Source organism: Neofelis nebulosa, chromosome 7 (genome assembly GCF_028018385.1).
Source record: "Neofelis nebulosa isolate mNeoNeb1 chromosome 7, mNeoNeb1.pri, whole genome shotgun sequence".
Taxonomy (NCBI): domain Eukaryota; kingdom Metazoa; phylum Chordata; class Mammalia; order Carnivora; family Felidae; genus Neofelis; species Neofelis nebulosa.
This window is the reverse complement of record NC_080788.1, coordinates 7,816,427-7,839,106: the sequence shown is the minus strand read 5'-3', so window position 1 is coordinate 7,839,106 and position 22,680 is coordinate 7,816,427. Positions and strand designations below refer to the sequence as shown.

Sequence of the window (22,680 nt, the reverse complement as noted above, 5' to 3'; positions counted from 1 at the left end):
CTTCGTGCACGGTCTCTCTCAAAAATAAATAAACGTTAAAAAAAAATTAAAGAGGGGCGCCTGGGTGGCGCAGTCGGTTAAGCGTCCGACTTCAGCCAGGTCACGATCTCGCGGTCCGTGAGTTCGAGCCCCGCGTCAGGCTCTGGGCCGATGGCTCGGAGCCTGGAGCCTGTTTCCGATTCTGTGTCTCCCTCTCTCTCTGCCCCTCCCCCGTTCATGCTCTGTCTCTCTCTGTCCCAAAAATAAATAAAAAATGTTGGAAAAAAAAAAAATTTAAAAAAAAAAAAAAAATTAAAGAGAAATAAAGAAGACACCTGTCTGCAAGCCAAGGAAGAGAGAGGCCTCAGACGGCATCAACCTTGTGGACACCTAACCTCCAGGCTTGGGAGGAAATAAATGTCTCTTGTTTAAGCCATCCAGTCTGTGATACTCCCTTATGGTATAGCCCAAGCAAACTACATGCATCATAAGTCATAGGACAAAATAAATACCCATGAGTCCATACCAATATAAATAAATAACTGAATGAATGGGGAGGAAGAGAAAGCTCTTCCTTACAGTAGAATTCCACTTAATAAATACAGAAGGAATGACAGAATTAGAAAAATTACCACTGACAAATAACCACTGTTAATAACCGTTTCAGGCAAGAACCATCAATGAATGCTAAAATTAACGTGTGAACGCATGATAAGGAACAAGACATTTACAAAGTTTCAAAATATTATACTCATTTAGTTACAAAGGGAGAAAAAAAATCACTTTGCAGGGCGCCCGGGTGGCTCAGTCGATTAATCATCTGACTTCGGCTCACGCCATGATCTCATGGTTCCTAGGTTCGAGCCCTGCGTCGGGTTCCAGGCTGATCGCTCAGAGCCTGGAGCCTGCTTCGGATTCTGTCTCCCTCCCTACCTCTCTCTCTCTCTCTCTCTCTCTCTCTCAAATATTAAAAAAAAAAAAAAAAACTTTGTTTAAATAATAAAAAAACCACTTTGCAGTGGAGAACCATAGCAGACACGATGTCGACCAAGTTAATGTCACCGGTAATAAGAAGTACAGACGTGCCCTCTGATATGATGTCCTGAAAGGACACGGCATCATTTCTGTGGTGCTCGTGCCAAAAAATGCATTAACCCATATTGAATTGTGAGACGAGAGCAGACAAACCCAAACTGTGGGGAAGCCCACAAAATAACTAGTGAGTATTCTTCAAGAGTGTCCAGCTCAGGAAAGACAAAGGCAGACTGAGGAACCTAGAGACTGAAAGAGATTAAGGTGACATAGCATTACGTGCAGTGTTATGACCCTGCTTTGGGTCCTAGAGAAAAACGGACACCAGTGGACAAAAATAAAGAATAAAGTCTGTAGATGGGATAGCAGTGTTGGTGTTAATATTCTGCGTCTGCACATGGGATTGTGTTTATGTAAGATGCTAACATTTGGGGAAGCTGGGCGATGGGTACAAGGAGGTTCTTTGCACTGTTTTGTTACTTTTGGGGGTAAATCTTAAACTGTTTCAAAATGAAGAGTTAAAAGTCTTAAAAAATTTTTTTTCCAAAAAATATATATATTTTTTAATAGACCTAGATTATTGGTCCTCACCCCAGAGATTCTGAGTCAAGAAGTCTGGGGAAGGTCTTGCCAATTTGCATTTCTACCAACTTTTCAGATGATTCTGATGCTGCTGGTCCCTCTGAGAACCACTGCATTATATTACATCTACTCCTGCCACAAGCCTACCACACCCTGAAAAATAAGGACAACTCATTCACTTATTCATTCATTCATTCACTGGCGAAGTCCTCACCGTCATTATAATTATGGCTCATTAAGCATACACCAGCAAATCTTTTTCTCTACCTGTGGAGAAAGTGATGCTTTCTGTGAAGGAGTCTAGAGAAAGTCCTATTTATAGTGAATGTACCATTAACAGATGGCTTGCATTATCACCAATAGCGAAACCATAGAAAGAGCCCGAATGTCCATCGACTGATGAATGGATAAAGACGATGTGGTATGGCTATCACTCAGCCATCAAAAAGAATGAAATCTCACCATTTGCAGTGACATGGATGGAGCTAGAAATGTATCACGCTAAGCGAAATAAGTCAATCAGAGAAAGACACATGCCGTATGATTTCACTCATATGTGGGATTTAAGAAACAAAACAGATGAGCACATGGGAAGGGGGGAAAGAGAATAGAGCAAAGCAAACCGCAAGAGACTGTTACTGACAAAGAACAAGCTGAGGGCCGGTGGAGGGAGGTGGGTGCGGGGTGGGCTGGGCGGGTGATGGGGATTAAGGGAGGCACTTGTGATGAGCACTGGGTGTTGTATTTAAGTGGTAAGTCACTGATTTCTACTCTGGAAACCAATATTGCACTGTACGTTAACTAACTAGAACTTAAATTAATTGAACTTAAATTAATTGAACTTAATTTAACTTAAATTAACATACACATATGTATGATACATATAACATATATGTTGCATACACATGATTAATATATATGTTATATATACATATGAAAATAAATGGCCTGTCTGTGGTCCATTTTGCACCATTTGAGGAAGACCAAGGGAGCTTTCTCCAAATTCCTGAGCCTGCCCATCATGCTACCACCTTTTCTGAATTGCACGTAACCAAATGCCTGATTTGTGGGAAGGATGGAGGAGAAGGGGTTCTACCCTTGGTTTCAGAGCCCGAGGAAAGAGAGGTGCCAGATCCAAAGGCTCCCATTTATTAGAGAACAGTCTCAGGTCAGCCAAATGTTTTGGCCACATCTGTGAACCCCGAAATCTCCCAGTCAGCCTCCGTGCTTAGCTCCCTTGCTGGAGCCTAGGAACATTCTCCCGTCCAGGAAGCACGTGAGCCTCGGAACAGGGAGACTTCATGGGTCTCCTCTAACCTGGAATTTTGCACTGGAAGAGGACAGCTGTACCAGGAGTGGTCCTCACCTCTGACCCCACCAGCAGCCGGGGAGATGACCGGACCCGTATGCCACAGCGCTGTCTGAGCATGACCACGGCGGGCATGGGCATGTGTGCAACGCTCCCCCAGTCCCAGACTGCACCCCCTCCAGTCCCAAATCGCGTCAAGAAGAGCCTTGCAGGGAAAGCCGACAAGGCCCAGAGAAGGGAGAAGGGAGGCAGCAGCCTGCGTCCAGACAAAGAGCCGGACGGAGACTTGTTGGCGAGAACAGATGCCCCAGCTTCAGCTGGAAGAAGGGCGCGGGGAGGCCATGCCACAGCATCCGCTCTCACCGCGCATCCCGCACAGGAGCCCTGTCCCAGCACCCCTGCACTCAGCTGCCGGGGACTCAAACACGGGGAGGAACACCTCCTTCCCGCTCCCCTGCCCCCCGCCCCTGGACCGGGCACCAGCAGCCTGTGACCACGTGCTGGTCTCCACAAGTTCCTCAGGGCAAGGAAACCAGCCTGGACAGAGGCCGGGAGCTCGAGGGCAATGATTTCTCCCTTCGTTTGTACCCAGGGTCCCGAGGGAATTCTGCTTCTGCTGTTGTAAAAATCTCAGTGAAGGAACTGGACTTCCCGGCCAAGTAAAAAATGAGAATTTAAGAGCTATGGCAGCTCACTTATTCCTAAATATTCTGTCAAGGGTTCTCAGATGTTTGTTGTACGTGTGCAGGAAAACACATGCACACACACACACGCACACACACACCCCTTAACAACATTCCTCCTTCTATCACATCTAAGGATCTCCAATTCACATTCTCTCCCAGACTACAGCCCACCCTGCAGTCACCCCCAGCCTCTCCTGGCCCTCCGCTCTGGACACGTGAATCCCTGATGTTTCCTGGCTTCCCACTCCTATGCCCTGATCCCCTCTGGTACCCCCTCTAAGGTCCTAGAACCTCAAAGAGGACTGAGCTCCATGCTTCCTGAACCATCCTCTCTAACCAATCCTTCCAGGGACCTCCTTCACCAAAGGCTGGATGCCATGCTGAATATTCTAGTGCTTCTCTCTGTTCAGCATGGACAGTTTGGAAACACACACACACACACACACACACACACACAACTTTTCCAGAACATTTTTGTTTTAATGTCCTACTGAGAAAATCCTTACTGATGGAAGCCTCTGCATTTCCAGAATGTCCCATTAAATATATTCATTCCAATCAAATCTCTCCCATGGGTCTCAGGACCATGAGGAGTCAGGAAAGGAGACCCTCACCTTTAGATCTTGTTTTGTCCCCAACATAGATCCCCTTGTCAGGTGCCCTTGCGGGTTTTCAAAAAAAAATTAAAACCAACGGTACTCTGGGCTTACTCTGTGCCAAGCACGGTTGTCAGTACTGGAGGTGGATGAATCCACCATGGGCGAGCTAATCTTCACCACCGCCTTCGAGATAGAGGCAGGGGGCGGAGTAATTTGCCTGAGATCACAGAGCTGATGAGCGATTTAGATTCCTAAATTCATCGCATCCCTCCACATCCCAAGAATCCCGGTTTAAGAGCTAACAGCTGTTGTTGAGCCCCCTTGGCACTCGTCACTGCGTTTCCTCCTCAGGGCAACTTAGGCAGAGAGCTGTTGTTCTTGTGCCCATCCTACAGATGAAGAAGCAGAGGCAGGGTAGTGATCGTCCTTTGTGACACGCCAATCACGTACCAAGCACCAACCCCGTTCTCGGAGCACAGGGCCGCCTGTCTGGCAGGCTCGCAGAAGGGATTTGCACCTCGGTCTGTCTGATTTCAGAACCCTCACTCTTAATCTCCATGCTCTGCTTGCCTGAGAGCGAGAGAGGACCACCTGTGATAAACATAAATGGGACGTCCCGACACCTTCATGGCAAAAGAGAAGAGCAGGAATCCACAGACAGCCTTCCAGCCAGGGCTCGGCGGGTACGAGGCGGACTGCCTGCTCCTCCAGGTAATTTACTCTCCCGAACGTTTTAGACATTTTGACGTTGGCCCATCTTTTCCCTGTCACTGTCTTTTCATCATGCGTTGATTCCTTCAGATTCATAAAGCAAGCAGACTTCCGCACAGGGTGGCCCTGGCAGGGTGCACGTGGCTCTGAGGAAGTCCCTGAGGGTGGGCGGTTTCCCCTCGGGCCTCTCTGTGACTCTCCCCTCACGCCCACCGAACACCACCGAGGCAGCGGATTACAAACGAGGGAGCACCAAGTCGCCCGGGGGCCTGTTAAAGTATGGAGCTCTGGACCCCACCCCAGGGCTTCTGATTCAGCAGGTCCGAGTGGGGCTCAAGGATCTGTTTCTAACACCAGGTGATGGTGATGCTGCTGGTCCGGGGACCCGTCTTTAAGAACCACTGGCCTAAGGAGAGTTGATAAGGTGGCAAGGGTCTCCAGAGACCATGAAATGGGGATGCTGTGTCTCCTGGGGACAGAAAAGGGTGTCTGTAAGGCTGGGAGGATACAGAGAACGGCTGTCAGGGCAGCCTCTGTGGGGAGGAGCCCAGAGTGACTCACCCTCCCTCCTGAGTATTCGAGGGCTCCCTGCTCTCTCCAGGCCCCAGGAGCTTCCCTTTGGAAACATGCTGCCTCAGGGGACTTCATTCCTTGCCCATCAGGGAACGCACAGTCTCCTCTTTAAAAACTAGAATTCACTCTCTCATCACTAGGCAGACAGAGGCAGGGCAAAAGGGCCTCTCTAGCCCCTCACACCAGCAAGGCCTGGCCTGACTATGTGCCCCTAAGAGCAAAGTATCTCTGCAGCTAAAAGCTGCTGCTTCCACAGTGCCCCCGGGACTCTTCCAGCTCCCAAAGCAGGGATGGCGTGGCCCACGGTGGGAAAAGTCCCGAAGCTTTCGGCTGGGCATGCTGGGGGCGGTGCTGGAAATGACGGACCAAACAGGAATGCCAGGGTCTTAAACACCAGAGCGTTCTAGACCCTCTCCTGAGCAACCGTGCACCACCCTCCTCCCCCCGAGCCTCAGTGGCAAGAATGTGGCCTCCCAAGCAGCCTCATTCTCTGGAGTTTCACTGTTGGAGCCTCCTGTTGGGTTCTCCTTGCACTGAGATACACAGGATCTCCTGGAGCTGCGGCCTCTGTTATGTGCAGGCTCTGAAGTCACCTGCACGTAAGCAGATGTGGCACAGTGCTGGTTCTGGCTGCCCTGTGTGTGAGGGGGGGTGGGGGGAGGGGGGGTGTGCACGCACACCTGAGACCAGTCTTCACACTCCCCTTAACCTCAGCAGAACCCCTGAGATCTGGAGACTGAAGGTCATCCAGCCTGTTCCCAGCAGAAATCACCAAGGTCATCAAAGATCCCGGGTTTCGCTGACGGAAAGCCATCAACTGCTGAACCCACCGAGAGAGGCTACCCACGCGTGCACTAAACTCTTTGGGTGTTTTCTGCTCCTCCGACTTAGGAAGGTATTCAAAATACTGTAGCCCGGGCAGAGAAAGACAGAGTCACCTCCCAAACAGTCAAACCAACAAAGTTCCTTCAGTACTCAAAGGTCCACTTAGCATTAGCACCACTGCTGGCTGATGACCTCAGGTACCACACCCCCACCCCACTAGCTCACCACAGAACGGGAGAGAAAGCTCAGAGCTGGAAGCCTACACTCTCGCCAAGTCTTGCTACTAACCAGCAAGTAGAAGGAGGTTCAGTGCACCCATCTGTTAAATGTGGGGTTGAACGGGACAGACCCTGAAACCACTGCAATAGAAGGTCGTCGAACCATCATTAGGTGCCAAAGCCTGTGGCACATGCTTTGCACACCTTAAGTCATTTAAGAGGCCTGCGATTCTTACAGGAGTGGTATCGTCATGCCCATTGCACAGATGAAGGAACTGAGGCTCAGAAAAGCAAACCATCACGCCCAGAATTTCACAACCCGTAAAGGGCTGGGTCGAGAGTCTCCGTCTTTCTTGTCTAGCTGTCAGTCCCTCTCTCTACCATAAAGGGGCACGCCCATATGCACACAGCTGCACACTCCCGAGAGGGTCTGGCTTTTCACTGCGACGCCTGATGAAAAACAGCAGCTTTACCTGATTTACTCAAAATGCTGGTGGGGGCTAAACACGCCCCCGGGTGAGTCTGTGACCCGAGGTGGCGGTATGGAGGCTGACGCTGTGCCTTCTCTCTACCACTGCCCCACCCCGCATGCTCCCGGAAGGAATCCGAGCACCGGAAGGCCGCGCCGCCCTCACCTGGGAAGGGCTCCTTGAGGAAGTGGCCGTTGATGGTCTGGTTGGCCGTGCCCAGCGGGTTTTTGGCGATAAGGGTGTAGTTGCCGTTGTTGTAGTGGGTGGGCTTGTTGAAGAGCAGGCAGCCCTCGGACACCTCACCCTCCTGGTAGTACTCCACGTGGGTGATCTTGGACTCACGCAGCGGCTGCCCGTTGTGCAGCCAGTGCAGCGTGGGCGGTGGGTTGCCACGCACCACAAACTCGATGCAGTGCTCCAGGCGCAGCTCGGGCTCCTCCAGGCTCACCACGCGCGGAGGGTCTGCGGGGGATACGCCAGCTGACTCCCAGGACTCAGAGTCTCCCGCGTCCCAGGGCAGCCTTCCAGAAACTGGGATGGGAATCCCAGTTCTTCCCCGGCCAGCTCTGAAAAGACTGGGGGGACAAGTGGTTTCCCCACCACCATCCCCAAGGAGGGGGAAGGGATGGCGGTCTTTACCCGAGCCTCCCGGGTCCAGTGCACCTGGAGGGCTCCTTCCCATGACCTTCTAGGGGGTAACAGAAGGCAGACTTGGGTCAACTGTGGGGTATTCTGAAACATAGATGAGGTGGAAGCATGCCACCTCCTGGGGGACAGGGACAGCCTTTCTGGAGTTACCAGCCCAGGACTAACTCCTTGAACACCTGGCCCACCTCCCACGCTGCCATCACCTTGGTGCACAGCACAGCCACCCCCTTAACGGCAGCCACTCACAGTGCACGGTGAGGGCGACGCTGGCATTGCTCATGCCCACCACGTTCTCCGCAATGCACGTCAGGGTGAAGCCGTTGTCCTCACTTGTCACGTTCACCAGGGTCAGGTTGATGGCGTGCACATTGGTCCAGTTCAGATTGGTCTGCAACCCCAACAAAAAGAAGGAATCGGTTTCTACAAAGTGACTCCCCACCCAACTCCCAAACACCTTCAGGAATCAAAAAGAAAGCAGTGCAGCAAGTGAAGGAGGCGTTTCCTGCTGCTGTGCGCACCAAGGGCCAGGCTCTCTATAGCCAAGAGCTCAGGAAACCCTCCCATTTACCCTAGAAGGTGAATGGTAGCCTATACCCATTTTACAGATGAGAAAACTAAGGTACAGTGAAACTTACTGGCATGTTTAAGATCAAGCTGGCAAGAAAAGACTGCAGCTGGGTGAAAATGAAGTCTGCACGAACTCTCCTTCCCCTTCCTTATCCTCCCATGCCCTGCTTCTATTCATGATCTAGCTCATTTAGACTAGGGCGAGGGCTCCCTCCCCAGCCTCCCGATGGGGCCGGAGCCTCGGACGCCTACCTGGTGGGTGTTGATGGACTGCAGGCCAGTGACTATCCAGTCTACGTCAGGCAGCGGTGATCCAGAGCCATTACAAGTGATGACGGCATTGTCACCCTCTCGTACGGTCAGGTTGACGTGGCTCACGCTGATCTCGGGAAGGTCTGGGAGGGAGGACAGGATGAGGGGAAAGGTAAGTGAACACTTAACACCAAAACTTCGTCCCTGGTCTGGACGTTGGCACTTTTGGCACCAGCTGCTGGAGCTCCGGGAAGGCCCCAAGTCCCTGCACCTCCTGGGCAGATGTCAGACCTCGTGGGTGGGGGTGGGGCAGCTCCAGCAATGACGTCAAACGGCATCTTCCACTTTGGGCACTGCTTGTCAAGCTTTAGTCTGCTTCGGACTCCCACAAGGAGTTTGCTAGGAATTCAGATTCCCGAGACCCATCCTGAGACATTCTGGGATCTTGTAAGTCTGTGGAGCCCGGGAACCTGCTTTTCTGAAGTACCCGAGATTCTCCTGATACGGAAAGGTCTAGAAACCATGCTTTGAGACATACTCCTCCGGGTCTGGTTGACAAGCGGGTCAACTGTGGTCCACTGACAAGGGACACCCTTAACCCCTGTCTTCATTCCTGAAACCAGCCTTCTCACGCCTGGCTCACGAAGGAACAGGAATCACCAAGGAGGTAAACGGTAAGCTAGACCTGCACCCCGTGCAGAGTTCAAGGCCGGTGGGGGAAAGGCCCTGGCTCCCCAGGCTACTGCGCAGGGCCGTGTCTGGGGTGTGAGGGATGCCTCCCCGGAGCGCGGTGCCAGGCGGCTCACTCACCACACTGGCTGATGTTCATGCGGAAGAGGGGCAGCTGGGAGCCGTCCGCATTGATGCAGTAGAGGTGCTGGCTGCTGAGCTTGGCCTCCCCCTGCTCCTGCCACAGCTGCATCCAGCGGATGTCACAGCTGCAGTTGAAGAAGTTCTGCTCCAATCTCCTGTGGGCAAGACGACAGGGGAAGGGACCTCCTGAACCGAAGATGGCCCAGCTCCCTCCCCGGGGCTGCAAGGGAGGCCCCCACCTGCTCTTCAGGGACGAAGCAGAGGAGGGGTTTAGACAGCTCTCGAGAAAAATTAAAAAATACTTACAAGTCCATGAATTTATCTAGTTTTTAAACTAATAAACTCGTCTGAAAAACAGAAATCCACTCCACTTAACCTACCTTGGCAACGAGACCCTTTTAAATATGTCAGCTTGGGATGCTCCTGTTCTCAAAATGCCTCCAGCGGCTTCCCATCTCATTGAAAGTCAAAGTCAAAGGTCCACGGGGTACGCACTGCTCTCCATCACTTCTCTGATCCCATCTCCTACCTCACGCTCCTTTCCTCTTCTTCAGTCACACTGACCTTGCTGTCTGACAAGGTCACTAGCATGACCAGCCTGCTCTTGCCTCGGGGCCTTTGCACATGTTGTCCCTTCTACCTGCAGAGTTCTAACCCATAACGTATCTGCTAGATTGGCTCTCTCACTTCATTAAACAATCATATGGCCTCCTCTGATCACTTCTACAGGTAAGCTACTGCTAACCCCTGCCCTCACACTGTCCAGTCCTCCCCACCCCCAACTATTCTCTTCTTTTGAGGATTTGTCACTGCCCAGCATCACTTTGAAAAATTATTTGCTTATCATCTGTCTCACCAAACAAAAATTAACCTCCATGGAAGTCAGAGACATTGCCTATTTGGTTCATTGCTGTATCACCAGTACCTATAACTGAGCTTGGCAAATAAATACCCATTGAATGAACAAAAGAAGGGAAGGGAAGGGAGGGAGGCAGGGAGGGAAGGAAGGAAGGAGGAAGGAAAGGGTTACTCTCCCTGGGGAGTAAGTAGTTAGCTATTTCTAAGATATGCTCAAAGCCCATCCTGGGACCAGCTTTATTCTTTCATAAATTCAACAAAATCCTTACTAAGCACCTGTTCCATGCTTGGCTGTGGGCTGAGTGCTGTTGATACAGAGGTGAAGAAGACAGTCTCTGTTCTCCAGCGGCACTCAGCTTAGTAAAGAAGAGCGCCTGACGGGGAAAGAGTCAAGTTCAAGGCCTTCCTTCTCCACTGACTTTCCATGTGACTTAGAGCAAGTCCCCGCCCCTCTAAATGGAGTTATCTCATTAGGGGGACAATGAATGGCTTTCACTGATATAAGACTCTTCAAGTAAAGGGCATCTGATAAATCTGAATGCCTGGATCGGTAAGAGGGATGTGATTCTCTTTCTGGACCAGTAAGAAGATAAATCCGCTGGTGCCCAGACAGAAGGGCTCTTGGGTAACCAGGATATTTTGGACAAGTGGCAGAATCCCAAAGTAATTAAGCATGCATCCAAACTGATCAGCTTTCAGGAAGAAGTGAGGCCCCGGGGGAGGAATCCGTGTTTCCCAGCCAGTGGGACACCACAGGTAGAACATGGCAACACCTTTGCATGATTTCCCTTTGGTCTGAAAGTACGCTGCTCTCTTTCAGAAAAAAAGAAGGGACCTAACCTTCACTGAGTATCTGCTTCCCACAGCCACCCTAGGAGACGGCCGGCACTCTCCCCCTACAGAGGAGGGAGCTCCTCTTACGTTTGGAGGGGTGAGTCACATGCTCGAAGTCCCTCGGCTGGTGTGCAACAAAGCAAGGCTCCATACCTCAGCCCGCTGACTCCCAGCCCCCGTGCACTCTCCACCCCACCTATCAACTACGAGGTGCTTCTGGGCGTGACGGGAGACACAGAGGAGCCAGCACCACCCCTGACTTCGTGGCTCCTGGGCAGAGACCCGGAGAAGAGTTCAAGGCGATGCTGGAGGCTGAGATGGGAACACAGGAAAGAAAGGTCGTGCCAGGGCACAGAGTTCATGTCGAGCAGCACTGGGAAATAAAGCTGCAAGGGGGAGTGGAGGCCAGATGGTGCAGGACTCTCGCTGCCACACTGAACATCGAGAAGTCTGGAATTCATCCAGGGGGCAGTGGGAACCAGTGAGACCCTTAGAGCTGGAAGTGATGGGAACAAAGCCGGTCTGTGCAGGATAAACTGGGGAAGAGGAGAGCTGGGGTGGCACACTGGTTGGGGTGTTTTCCAAACACGGGGTCACCGTGTAGTCAGGGAGTCCGTGCACTTCTCAAAGCACCCAAGCAAAAGGATAAAGGGATGAATGGGAGATTAAATCCAGTCTGCACACCTTGATGAGACCCAGCACCTGGCGTGAGGCTCTGTGCACCCAGACGGGACTTCTTCTCCTCATTCACACATGGACCTGTGGAGGCCACCAGGCTCGATGCCAACGTTCTCAACCTTCTTGGTCTCAGAACTCCTTTTTACTCTTAAAAATTACCGAGGGGGCTCAGTCGATTGAGCATCCGAGCCTTGGCTTTGGCTCAGGTCATGATCTCACCGTTTGCGAGTCAGAGCCCCGCACCGGGCTCTGGGCTGGCAGCAAGGTGCCTCCTTGGGATTCTCTCTCTCTCCCTCTCTCTCTGCCACTCCCATGCTCACTCTCTCGCTCTCAAAAATAAATGAATAAACTTCTAAAAAGAATTACTGAGAGCCTCAAAGAGCTTTTGCATGTGTAGATTATACCTTTCACTATTTCCCATTTTGGAATGCAAACAGAAAATTTTAAAACAAGACACTGCCATTAGCACAAACTCCCTTGGTCATCAGGGCAATGATGTTATCACACAGCACATGGCCTCTGGAAAAGTCCACGGCACCCCCACAGGAGAATGGAAGTGAAGAGGGCAAAGGACATGTCAGATTCCACCTCATGGTCTCCCTGAGAGGGTCTTAGGGACCCCCGCGGGAACCCCGGACCCCCATTTGAGAGCTGCTGCCTGGTCAATAAGGGCCAGAGTAGACTGGTGAGAGCGGGGGAGGGGCGGATGGGATTAAACAGGCACCTTAAAGGAAGACAAGGTGGTATTTGGGGCTTCGCTGGAGGCACAGGGAATGAGTGGAGGTTGACACCAAGGTCTGAAGCTCCAGGAGACAGGAAATCAAAGAGAAGGTCTTTAGTTGAAAACAGAAGAGAAGGAACCAGTGGAAAGAAAGAGGTTCAATGTACTAGGAATCGGGATGAGGTCCTAGAGGAGCAAAGTGAAGGGTGAGGTCCAGACCTTGGTGGTTGTCTGCCTTGGCATTAAGGCTAGGGGCCACCGTGGCTGAGACAACGGATTGAGAGGAAAGAAGACAAGTGGGCAAGAGAAAACGAGAGCTGAGAAAGAAAAATGGAGAAACATTTGCGTCACACTTAGCACGTACCTGCCACCACGCTCAACACTCCACGTGCATCACCCCCGTTTAACCCTCACGGCAAGGAGCAAGCAGGGGCAACAGGTGCATGATGGCTTCCTTGGGAAAAGCAGAAGGTCAGAATGGCAGCCCAGCACGTGGAGGGCAAGAAGGCCTAAGGACGCGGAGCAGCGTTTGTATTCGTGTCGCAGGGGAGGTGTGGACGGGCCTGGAATGGTAGCCAGGGTCCAGATGCTTGCATATATGCAAACTGAACCAGGTCAGCCTGGTTTTTCCCAGATGCTCACTTGACAAGATGTGGTCATTCATTATGAAGTAGTTGTAAAAATACAAATTATCCACCTGGGTGGAAAAGATTAGCAAGCAAGGGGCTGGGCTGGGTTGCTTCGAGCCCCACGTGCTTTTATTTATTTACTTATTTATTTATTTATTTATTTATTTATTTATTTTTGGGACAGAGAGAGACAGAGCATGAACGGGGGAGGGGCAGAGAGAGAGGGAGACACAGAATCGGAAACAGGCTCCAGGCTCCGAGCCATCAGCCCAGAGCCTGACGCGGGGCTCGAACTCACGGACCGCGAGATCGTGACCTGGCTGAAGTCGGACGCTTAACCGACTGCGCCACCCAGGCGACCCTGTGCCCCACGTGCTTCTTTCAGTCCTGCCTCACCCCAGCCCTGCTCTGCTGAGTGCCCCGACTTCTCAGTGCCCCCCCCCAACCCCGCCAAAGGGCCGACAGCACCAAAGTGTCCCGAGGCTGGTGGGAGAATTAAGTGGGCTGACATTGCCACGGATAAGCACACTGGCTTTTTGTTTCCTTCCATCCCTTTCCTCTAGAACGTGGTCCAATCGAAAGGATGTGCCATGAGACCTGGCCCACCCTCCATTCCAGAGTCTCCTGGAAACTGCAAAATAAACCTCAAGTTTTCCCCTATCCCTCAGGACTTTCCTCCTAGAGGGCAAGACGCACACACACAACAGAAAGCATGCCGAGTCTCTCAACAGGGGTGCCCTGGGCATCCTCAGAGCGAACAGACCATAGTCTTCGCACTCTGACTCGGGGAGATGGGCCACAAGCATAGAAAGGCAGCCCTCAATCTACATGATGCTGTCAGTTGTCCCAGCGCGTCAGGTCTCTCGATGAGGGGCCCTCAGCCCGGGCTTCAGGGGCTGTCTCAAGGATCCTGAAGTAAGGCTTTCCCTGCCCCATCAACAACGCAGATGGCCCCATGAATAATACAGCAACAGCTGCTCCAGGGCAAAGCTTACCAACACCCAGCCCTGGCCCCAAGATGGCCTGGGGCCTAACTGCAGGGCCCTAGGGGATTCCCGCCGATTAACTCAGCCCCATCCAAGCACGCACACACAGACACCCCGCTGCACGATCAAGGCCACGACAGGGTGTTTAGAAAACACTGATTCCGGGGCGCCTGGGTGGCTCAGTCGGTTGAGCGTCCGACTTCGGCTCAGGTCATGATCTCACAGCTTGTGGGTTCGAGCCCAGCATCGGGCTCTGTGCTGACTGCTCAGAGCCTGGAGCCTGTTTCAGATTCTGTGTCTCCCTCTCTCTCTGCCCCTCCCCCGTTCATGCTCTGTCTCTCTCTGTCTCAAAAATAAATAAACGTTAAAAAAAAAAAAAAGAAAACACTGATTCCCCTCCCTCCAGTCATCACTCTGGCTTTCTTCTCCCCGCCACAGCGCTGCCAGTGGCAATCTGGGGCCAGCAGGAGAAAATGTAGAAGGGACACAGACCTGCTGTCATTGAGGGAAGCACGTCCAGAGGGCCAAGTGATCATCGCTGGCCTCCTAGAGGTAACACAATGGCAGAAGTACACAAGAGATCTGGGTTGAGCCGGCTGTCACCTTGGGCAAAGACAGTGCACTGAACTGTGTCTCTCCCAACCCCTGCCCCCCCCCCCCGCAAAGATATGTTCAAGTCCTAACCCCCAAGACCCGCGAATGTGACCTTATTTGGAAATGGAGTCTTTGAGGATACGATCAAGTTAAGGATCATGGCATGGTCACGAGACAGGATCATTCTGGATTTAGGGTGGGCCCCTATATCCAATGACTTGGGTGTCCTTAGAAGAGGAGAGACCACAGACAGAGAGACAGGGAGCGCAGCCACATGAAGATGGGAGTCACAGACTAGAGTGACACTGACACAAACCACAGAACACCAGGAGCCACAGAGCCATGAGAAGACAGAAAAGATGAGCAAGGATTCCTCCTGAGAGCCACTGAAGGGAGAGGGGACCTGTGAAGCCTTAGCTTTGGCCTTCTGACCCCCAGAAGAGTAAAGAGTCACTTTCCATTGTTTTAAGCCTCCAAATTTGTGGTGGTTTAAGGCAACCCTAGGAAACGAATATGGCAAGTAACTTGCTTTTCCAAGACTCTGCTTCAACGTCTGTAAAACGGGGTAATTGCGCTCGATCCTCCTTCTTCACAAAGTGATGAGGATTCGTGATAACACACGTTAATGTGCTTTGTGACAAAAGAGGCTAGAAAGAGGCCAGAAATTACTATTACAGTAACTCTACTATTCACACGATCATTCAGGGACTGCTCTGAGAGTTATGGAAAGTGATCATGCCCTAGTCTGGGAGAAAAGTGCCAGGATCAGCCCAAACCCACCCCCACACTGAGTTAATATTTTACCAAGTCAATTAAATCTGCAAATTATACCAGAGGTAATATCATTTTGCTTTAAGAAAATGAAATACTGCAATCTGTTTTAATCATGACTGCTCTGTGCATGCAGGGTATTAAGAGAAGCCTGTTCAAGATACACTAATGGTCCTTAGGGTATTTCTGGAAGGTTTCCGTGCTGTGGGTTTATATCCTCTGGTGCCTCTTGCCTTTGCCTAAATTGTGTCATGGGATTCAGAATCCGAGCTTCTTTTCTTTCTAGTTCATTCTTTTATCTCTAAGACAATCTCTTTTGATTCTTGCTCTGATTTCTGGACAGACAGTTCCAGTCTTCTCTGTAAGGAAAAAAAACACCATCTTGATATAGCCAGAAACTTCTCAGAGCAACTGTGCACCATCAACTCAAATGTCTGCAAACTCGTGCCATTGAAACAGGGCTGAGGACTCCAAAGGGAGTCCTGAGAGATGTTTCCAGTTCTCCCAATAAGAGAAACACAGTCTGGACTTGTCAGGGGCAATGGGCCAGGCCAAGACCATACCCTTCATGGGTATGGTCTTCATCTGACAAGAGTAAGTGAGAAATGAGTAAAGGAAGCCTCCAGCACATGACAAGGGCTCTGAGATGCTAACTTGTCTGGGGTTTTTTTCCCTGGTGATATCACCAGGGAAGCCACCATCTTGAGAGTGATTTCCAGAAGGAGACAGGTAAGTATGGGGGTAGGAAGGGGTGGGGGGAGGTGGCGTTGCTGAGTTGTTTAAGGAAAGAGCACTGGTCTTTGAAAACAGCAGACCTGGATGGTGGTAATGCTAATTCCCATAATCCCAATTCCCATGACCACTCTTGAGCTCTGTGATCTTGGACCAGTTGTTTAACTTGGCCAAGCCTCAACCCCTCATTTGCAAAACTGGTTATAATGATACCTCCCATGCAGGGTTGCTCCAAGGATGAGACAGGACTTTGTTCATAACAGGTGTGCAATATATAGCATTTTCATCTCCTCCTCTACTACTGGAAAGGTCAAAGACACTCAGTTTTTCCAATGAAGAATCCCAACAGCATGCTTTCTCCTATCAAGGACCTTCTAGTGGGAGACGGTCTGGTTGGGGTAGGCAGACATGCTCAAAGGCAGAACGAAATGTGCTGAGAAATCACTGCACGCCCTAGTTTACCCTTTCTCTTCCTGCAGAAGGTGGCTCAAAGCCGCACGCTTCTGGCTTTGTGATCTTCTGGCTGCCACGGCACGGAGAGCCGTCTCCCCTTGGCCTCTCTCCTCCAGGGCCAAGATTCTTTCTTCCTGGAAATACCCAACCCATCCCCACACCCCAGTCCACAGGCTCCACTGGGCAGACCCTGGCAGTCTAGAAGGCTCGTGGCAGATGGCGCCATGTGGACTAATCAGGAAGTCGGACAAGAAAATATTACCCCCTCTTCCATTTGCCAGGAACTGAGATTGTTTGGATTTTAATCATAGCCACAGCTAAGAGCCAACATGAGGCCCCTCCATCCAAAAGATAAATTTTCCACTCTCAACATTCAATTCTTCCTCAAAAATAGACCCCTACCAGGGTGATTGCTCCTTGGAGGGGGGCTTCTTTATTTTCCAATGTAATTTTTTTCTTATTTAACAATATGGCAGAAATAAAATACTCTTGGATATGGTGGCTCTCACACACTGACTCACACCGGAGGAAACGTCTTCATTCCTCCATAAGTCACATCTAGCTCACCGGTGTATTGATCCCGGGCAAAGATGAATGCAGAATCCCATGATCCTCTGGGATAAATCTGACATTTTCTTTAAATATATATCCACGGAACAACTGTTTCTAAAACTCCACGAAACAGGTCACCATTGATTTCGCATCCAATGATTTTTTAGAAGGAGCACTGAACGTTTTCTCAATAATTCAGCCAACTGCAGACCCCAGATGTCCCCCAGAGAGATACTGTCCCTCGCCTCCTACAGAGGAAGGGGCAGGCATTCCAGGAGAACCAGACACGAGACTCCCAAGAAAGAGAGCCCCCAGTTAGCTCCTTATGACAGAGTCCCTGATCAGTACTAGGGCAACGTCAGAAAGAACTGCAATCATGCACTTTTTTGAAAATTATCACAGAACCTATCCTTGAATTAGAAAGAGATTTTAAGAGCCTGGGAGACAGCTAAGCATAGTGGTCAAGACCTTGAGTCCATACACTACCATTTGGTTAATGGGTAACCCAAAACATGATACTTAACCTTGCTGAGTACCTCAGTGTCCCCAAATGTGAAGTGACAGTACTAATTCCTACCTGATAAATTATTACAAGAATGAAACAACGTACATAATTCGAGAGATTGCTTGGCCCAGTGCCTGGCACAGAGTTAGATCTCAGAAATCACTGTTGGCAGTGACCTTAGCAGTCATGTTCACTTACCACTAAGGTTTTTTCCACCTACAAAGATGGAAATGAATACAATGCATCAAGTCTAATGGTCTGGCATTTAGCTGTCTGTGACATCGTCTAATTTTTCAGTGTTATATAAACAAATAAATATATATTTACCTTTTTCCAAGCTCAGGTAGTTTTTAATTGGTGTACATCAAGATCTCAGCCCTACATGACCTGAGAATTGTTGATTGCTATGTCTACTATGCCCAGGCCAGACGAGTAGCCCAGAGGAAGGGGCAAAATCCTAAGAAAGGCAGTACTATCCTAGCAGTGTTCTCTAAAGTCTACAGTACTGTCGAAGAGATCACCTCTGTATTCCCTGACCCGAAATGGCCTTGGAAGAAGCACAGGCACTCAGGTCCATAAGGATAAGTAGGATATACAAGGCCCTCCCGGGGTAATGGGCTTACTGGGTCACTGGATATAAATATTCCCCTCCTGACCAACTTGGTTGGAAAAGCTAAGATCATGACTCAACCATGAACTCAGGTGTTCCCAGGTGGGGGGAGGACAGGTTGAAAGGCCAACATCATGGGCAGAGACCCAAGGCCACTGCCTCTTGGTAAAGATACTAAGCAATCTCTATTCAGTGATTTGGATTTGAGTCACTAAGTAAAAGGGAACACGTGAGCAGTGTCTCTGGAACCCTGACTCCCTAATTTCATCCACGCCTTAATTCCTTTCCAATTTATTCCTTGATTTGTTCCCCTGACATAATATGCTGTCCTTCATGCACAGAGGTGGCCCTGATGACTCACACATCCACAGGAGTTATTTTTTCCAGCAGTGCTCAGGAATTTTCACTCATCCATCCAACATCGGTTTGTACAAAATGGCTGGAGGGGATAGGGCTGAATCCATGAGCCTTGGAAGGCACCAAGGCCAAGAAGTCCACAGGCAGATTAAACAAATACATGGACTTGCCTCCCACCATTCCCACCATCAAGAAGCCCATACTCAAGACAAACAGGCTGACAAAAGATTATGAGTGATGGACAGGACGTGCGGTCTGAAGTCAGAGGCCTGGGTTCAAGTCCTGGGTTGGCCAATCCCTAATAATGCAATCTTGGCTGTGTCTCACATGCCTTTTGGGGGCTCAGAACCCTCACTTTAAAATGAAAAAATGCATTTTTTATTGGAGATATAGTAACACTCATCTCCCATGATGCTCATGATGATAAATCTAAAGTCACATAAATGAAAGCACACCTAATAATCTACAAAACCATGTATTATCAATGTGATTTATTATAAATTCATAAATACACTTTAGTATTATAAATATCAATGCTATTATTACCAGTTACCTACAGATAATAAAACTGTGCCCTGCTCAGAGGTAAGATTCCTGTCTTCTTCTGAAATGTACTGTGCCAAAAAGAGCCTCAGAAATCAAACGACAGGATGGCTCACTCTCACTGAACATGGTATACTCCGTGTCACCCAAGCCGAGAAGCCCCTTCAAGCGCACACCCGACCTCAGGTGGCTCCAATGCCCAACACGTCTCCCCACCCAGCCTACTACTTGCATGGTCTTCAAGACCAAACTTACAATTCCCGAAGACTCAGCGTCTGGAAGAGCTGCCATGAGAGTGTGGTAAGCCGGTTGCTCGACAGGTTTCTGCAAGAATGACAAATAAAGGGGAAGTTAAGGGACAGATCTGCATAAGTAATGCTCATGGTAGTAAGCTTGTTATTTCACGGGAGGCTGGCTGTGTTGTTGTTCTCCTTGGCTCCATTCTGCTGACAATATATGCCTGGCAGTAGTCAAGGCCACAGATTAGGTTTGCAGAAGATTTCGAACAAAGGGAGAGATTTTACAAATGTAAAAAAAAAAAAAAAAAAATCGTGGTCATTTCCCCACATCCTCACACTACAATAAGGGTTCAGGGAACCTTCTGGAAGCCACCCTCCTCCAGGAGGACAGAGACCTCTCAGGGTATACAAGCCAACTAGCATTCTTTTTCATTTCTGTTACTGAAGTGTCACGGATATAAAAACAACTGTGCATATTTAATGTATACATTGTATACTTCAAGATAAGTATACACCCGTGAAACTGTGACCATAAACGATGCCATAAACTTAACCAGCAACTCTAAAAGTATCCTACTCTCTCTCTCTCCTTTATTTATTTATTTTTTTTTGCAATAAGCATTAATATAAGATACATCCTCTTAACAAGTTTTTTAGGTATACAATATAGTATCACTAATGGACTATGCTGTACCATAGCCTATCTAGGACTGACTTGCTCATCTCACATCAGTGAAACTATATACCCTTTCACCAACAAGCATTCTTAACATTCACGATAGTGGAAAAAACCTCTGCAGGTCACCTACAATTTCTTCTACCCAGTCTCTCCCCCAGCAAAGAGGTCCATCAATGATCAAGACATCAGCCTTTTGTTCACACTTCTGTTCTCCTCCTAATGGCTATTTAATTGTTCTCATTAGGATGTACAGGGGAAAGGAGTAGCCATTAGTGTTCCAAATAACAGAAGAAACACGCCCACGGTTATCGCTTTGCCAGGCTCGACAAACAGCTTCTGATGTGGTAGCAGCCCTTAAAGGCAGCAGTCAAACACTGCTAGAACTGAAGTGGACCCCAGGAACAACGTACTCATGTACCGATGAGCACGGATGGCTGTAAGGATGCCACGTAGATAAATATCGACCTGCACGCACACAAGCATGTGTGGACTGGCATCAATTAAACACACAGGTAGCAAATGCAAACGCACACTCTCGCTCATTCACATAAGCATATGCACACATATGCTTACACACGCACACCCCTATTTAGGTGATTTCTATAACAGATACTTGGGGAGAACCAAAAACAGGCTACAGTGAGGAATGAGGGGTGGACGAGACAGAAGGAACCCCTGACATTTTTATTCAAGTTATAAGGGAGTAAGCAAGAGAGCTGCTGTTTGCCATGAAAAGAAGGAAGGGGACAAGGTGATGGCATTACCGACGTGGAAGAGGGAGACGGCTCCTTTACGCAGGAGCTTAGAGAGGTGCTCTCTGAGAGGGTAACAGAGAGCTGAGCCCAGAGTGAGAAGGAACCAGTGCCAGGCTTGGGCTGTTCCGGGCAGTGGACGCCAAGAAGAGCAAAGGCAGGGAGGAGGCCAGTGGGGAAGAATGCAGGGGAGAGTGGTTGGGGGTAAGGGAGAAGAGGAAAGAGCCACACCCACCTTTGCTGGCCGTAGTGAAGACCTTGGATTTTATTTTAAAAACCAATGAGAAGGCAGTGGATGGCTTTAAGTCGGGAAGTGACATAATCTAATTACCTTTTTTTTTTTTTTTTTAAGTAAAAGACCAAGACTGCTGGAAGGTGGCAGACCACTTGGGAGGTCTCTGTATTGAGGAAGGGGATTAGAGATAATGAAGCAGGTGGACTGGGAGGAGGGGAAGGGAGGGGGAGGGGGCCGCCTGGACCTCCTATTGGATTGGGTCTGGGAGAGGAGGCAGGAAGATGCCAGCAACAAGGCGAGCAGCCTTATTTGTTAAGACCAGGAAGGCTGTGCAAGGGTCATATCTGGGGGTGGGGTTCAGATCAAGAGCTTCCCCTTGCAAACACTGAGTTAGAGATGCCTGTTAGACATCCAGGGAGAGAAATCAACTAGCCTGTTGGCCAGGGGCTAGAGGTCACAGGGGAAGTCCAGGCTGGTGAAATCACAGAGAGTATGCACACCTTTCACAGGGACAGATGACAGACACAAGGACCCAAGGGACACGGCTTCCCCTTTGCATCTGAGGCCGCCCTACCCTTGGTGACAGCCTGTGACTATGTTAAGAAAGGCAACCCCGTTTCTGCAGGTGCAGGGGACTGGTAGACAAAAGAAGGGGGGCCATAGGCAGGGAGGGGACCCTAAGCTTCCTGTTCTGCTCCCCTGCAGCCAGCACTGTCCTCCCAGGGCCCTCCTGCCCGCAGGGCGCTGTCTAGGGTAGATGCCCCGCAGCCTGCCTCCTGCCCGTGGCGTGTAGAGCCCTAACGCTCGTGACTCACTGAAAGCTCATCAACCGTGACCTGTCCACATGCTCCCCTTCACAAAACCCCTACCAGCAGTCTGCTCGTGCCTACAGACTTCCTGCACCCGCGCTGACCAGAAGGAAACGGGTGATAAAGGAGGACCTGCACAATGACCACTTGAGGACACACTGGGGCAAAGCGCCCTGGGACCCACCGCTCGGGAGGCTGGAGCGTGGGTCAGATGCACACGCCAAGCTGTGTGGGCTAGAGGCTGACTTTACAGTAGGTTTCGCGCCCGGAGCTCAGACCTCGGGGTCAAGGACACCGGGTGTCGATGCCACTCTGAGTCCCTGTTACCATTAGCCTCTACGACGTTTCAGCAAATGTGAGTGACGCATCCAGACAGAAGTCTTCTGTTTTGTTTTGTGGTTCTCCCAGCTCACTGTCTACACAGCGGCAGCAAAAGTAAAGGCAAGGCCCACCTGCCATGAGGTCTCGGCCTCCCTGCAGCACAGCCCTGAACGGAACCCCCAGTTCTAAAACGGAGCAGCACCCCATAAGAGTCAGCAGCCAGGAACCCCAGAGTCACAGAGCCCTCAGAAGTACGCCCCGTCTGTCCCTCCCCCACCATCGCCACTCCACCCCCAGCAAGAAGCAAGAGACAGGAATAATCCGGATGAAGTGGGGACCCTGCCCATCCCCGAGGGGGTCCAGCCACGGAGAGTGCGAGGGGTTCCTGAGGAGCCGGAGGCAGGGGGCAGGCTGCCAGCAATGTCCCTTCACAAAGGTCATGTTATGCTACATCAGGCAGAAATGTCATGAGAAAATTGGATTCTGAAAGATAGAAAATACCAGGCATTCTGGGCAAATCATGAATAAGAATCAGTATTATCTCCTTACTACAAGATG

The 22,680-nt window shown here is 50.2% G+C and overlaps 1 protein-coding gene across 6 annotated transcripts in view; it reads right to left on the bottom strand.

Annotated features, from left to right (window-relative positions):
• The window catches only part of NTRK3 (neurotrophic receptor tyrosine kinase 3), a 386,931-nt gene that overhangs the window by 255,120 nt on the left and 109,131 nt on the right, over positions 1–22,680 (bottom strand). For all 6 annotated transcript variants that reach the window (XM_058736651.1, XM_058736645.1, XM_058736646.1 and 3 more), the window contains exons 4-8: positions 19,343–19,411; positions 9,262–9,419; positions 8,452–8,594; positions 7,879–8,020; positions 7,150–7,446 (exon numbers count right to left, since the gene is read on the bottom strand). In XM_058736651.1, the coding sequence (XP_058592634.1) occupies positions 7,150–7,446; positions 7,879–8,020; positions 8,452–8,594; positions 9,262–9,419; positions 19,343–19,411 (809 nt within the window). The remainder of the gene's footprint in view (positions 1–7,149; positions 7,447–7,878; positions 8,021–8,451; positions 8,595–9,261; positions 9,420–19,342; positions 19,412–22,680) is intronic.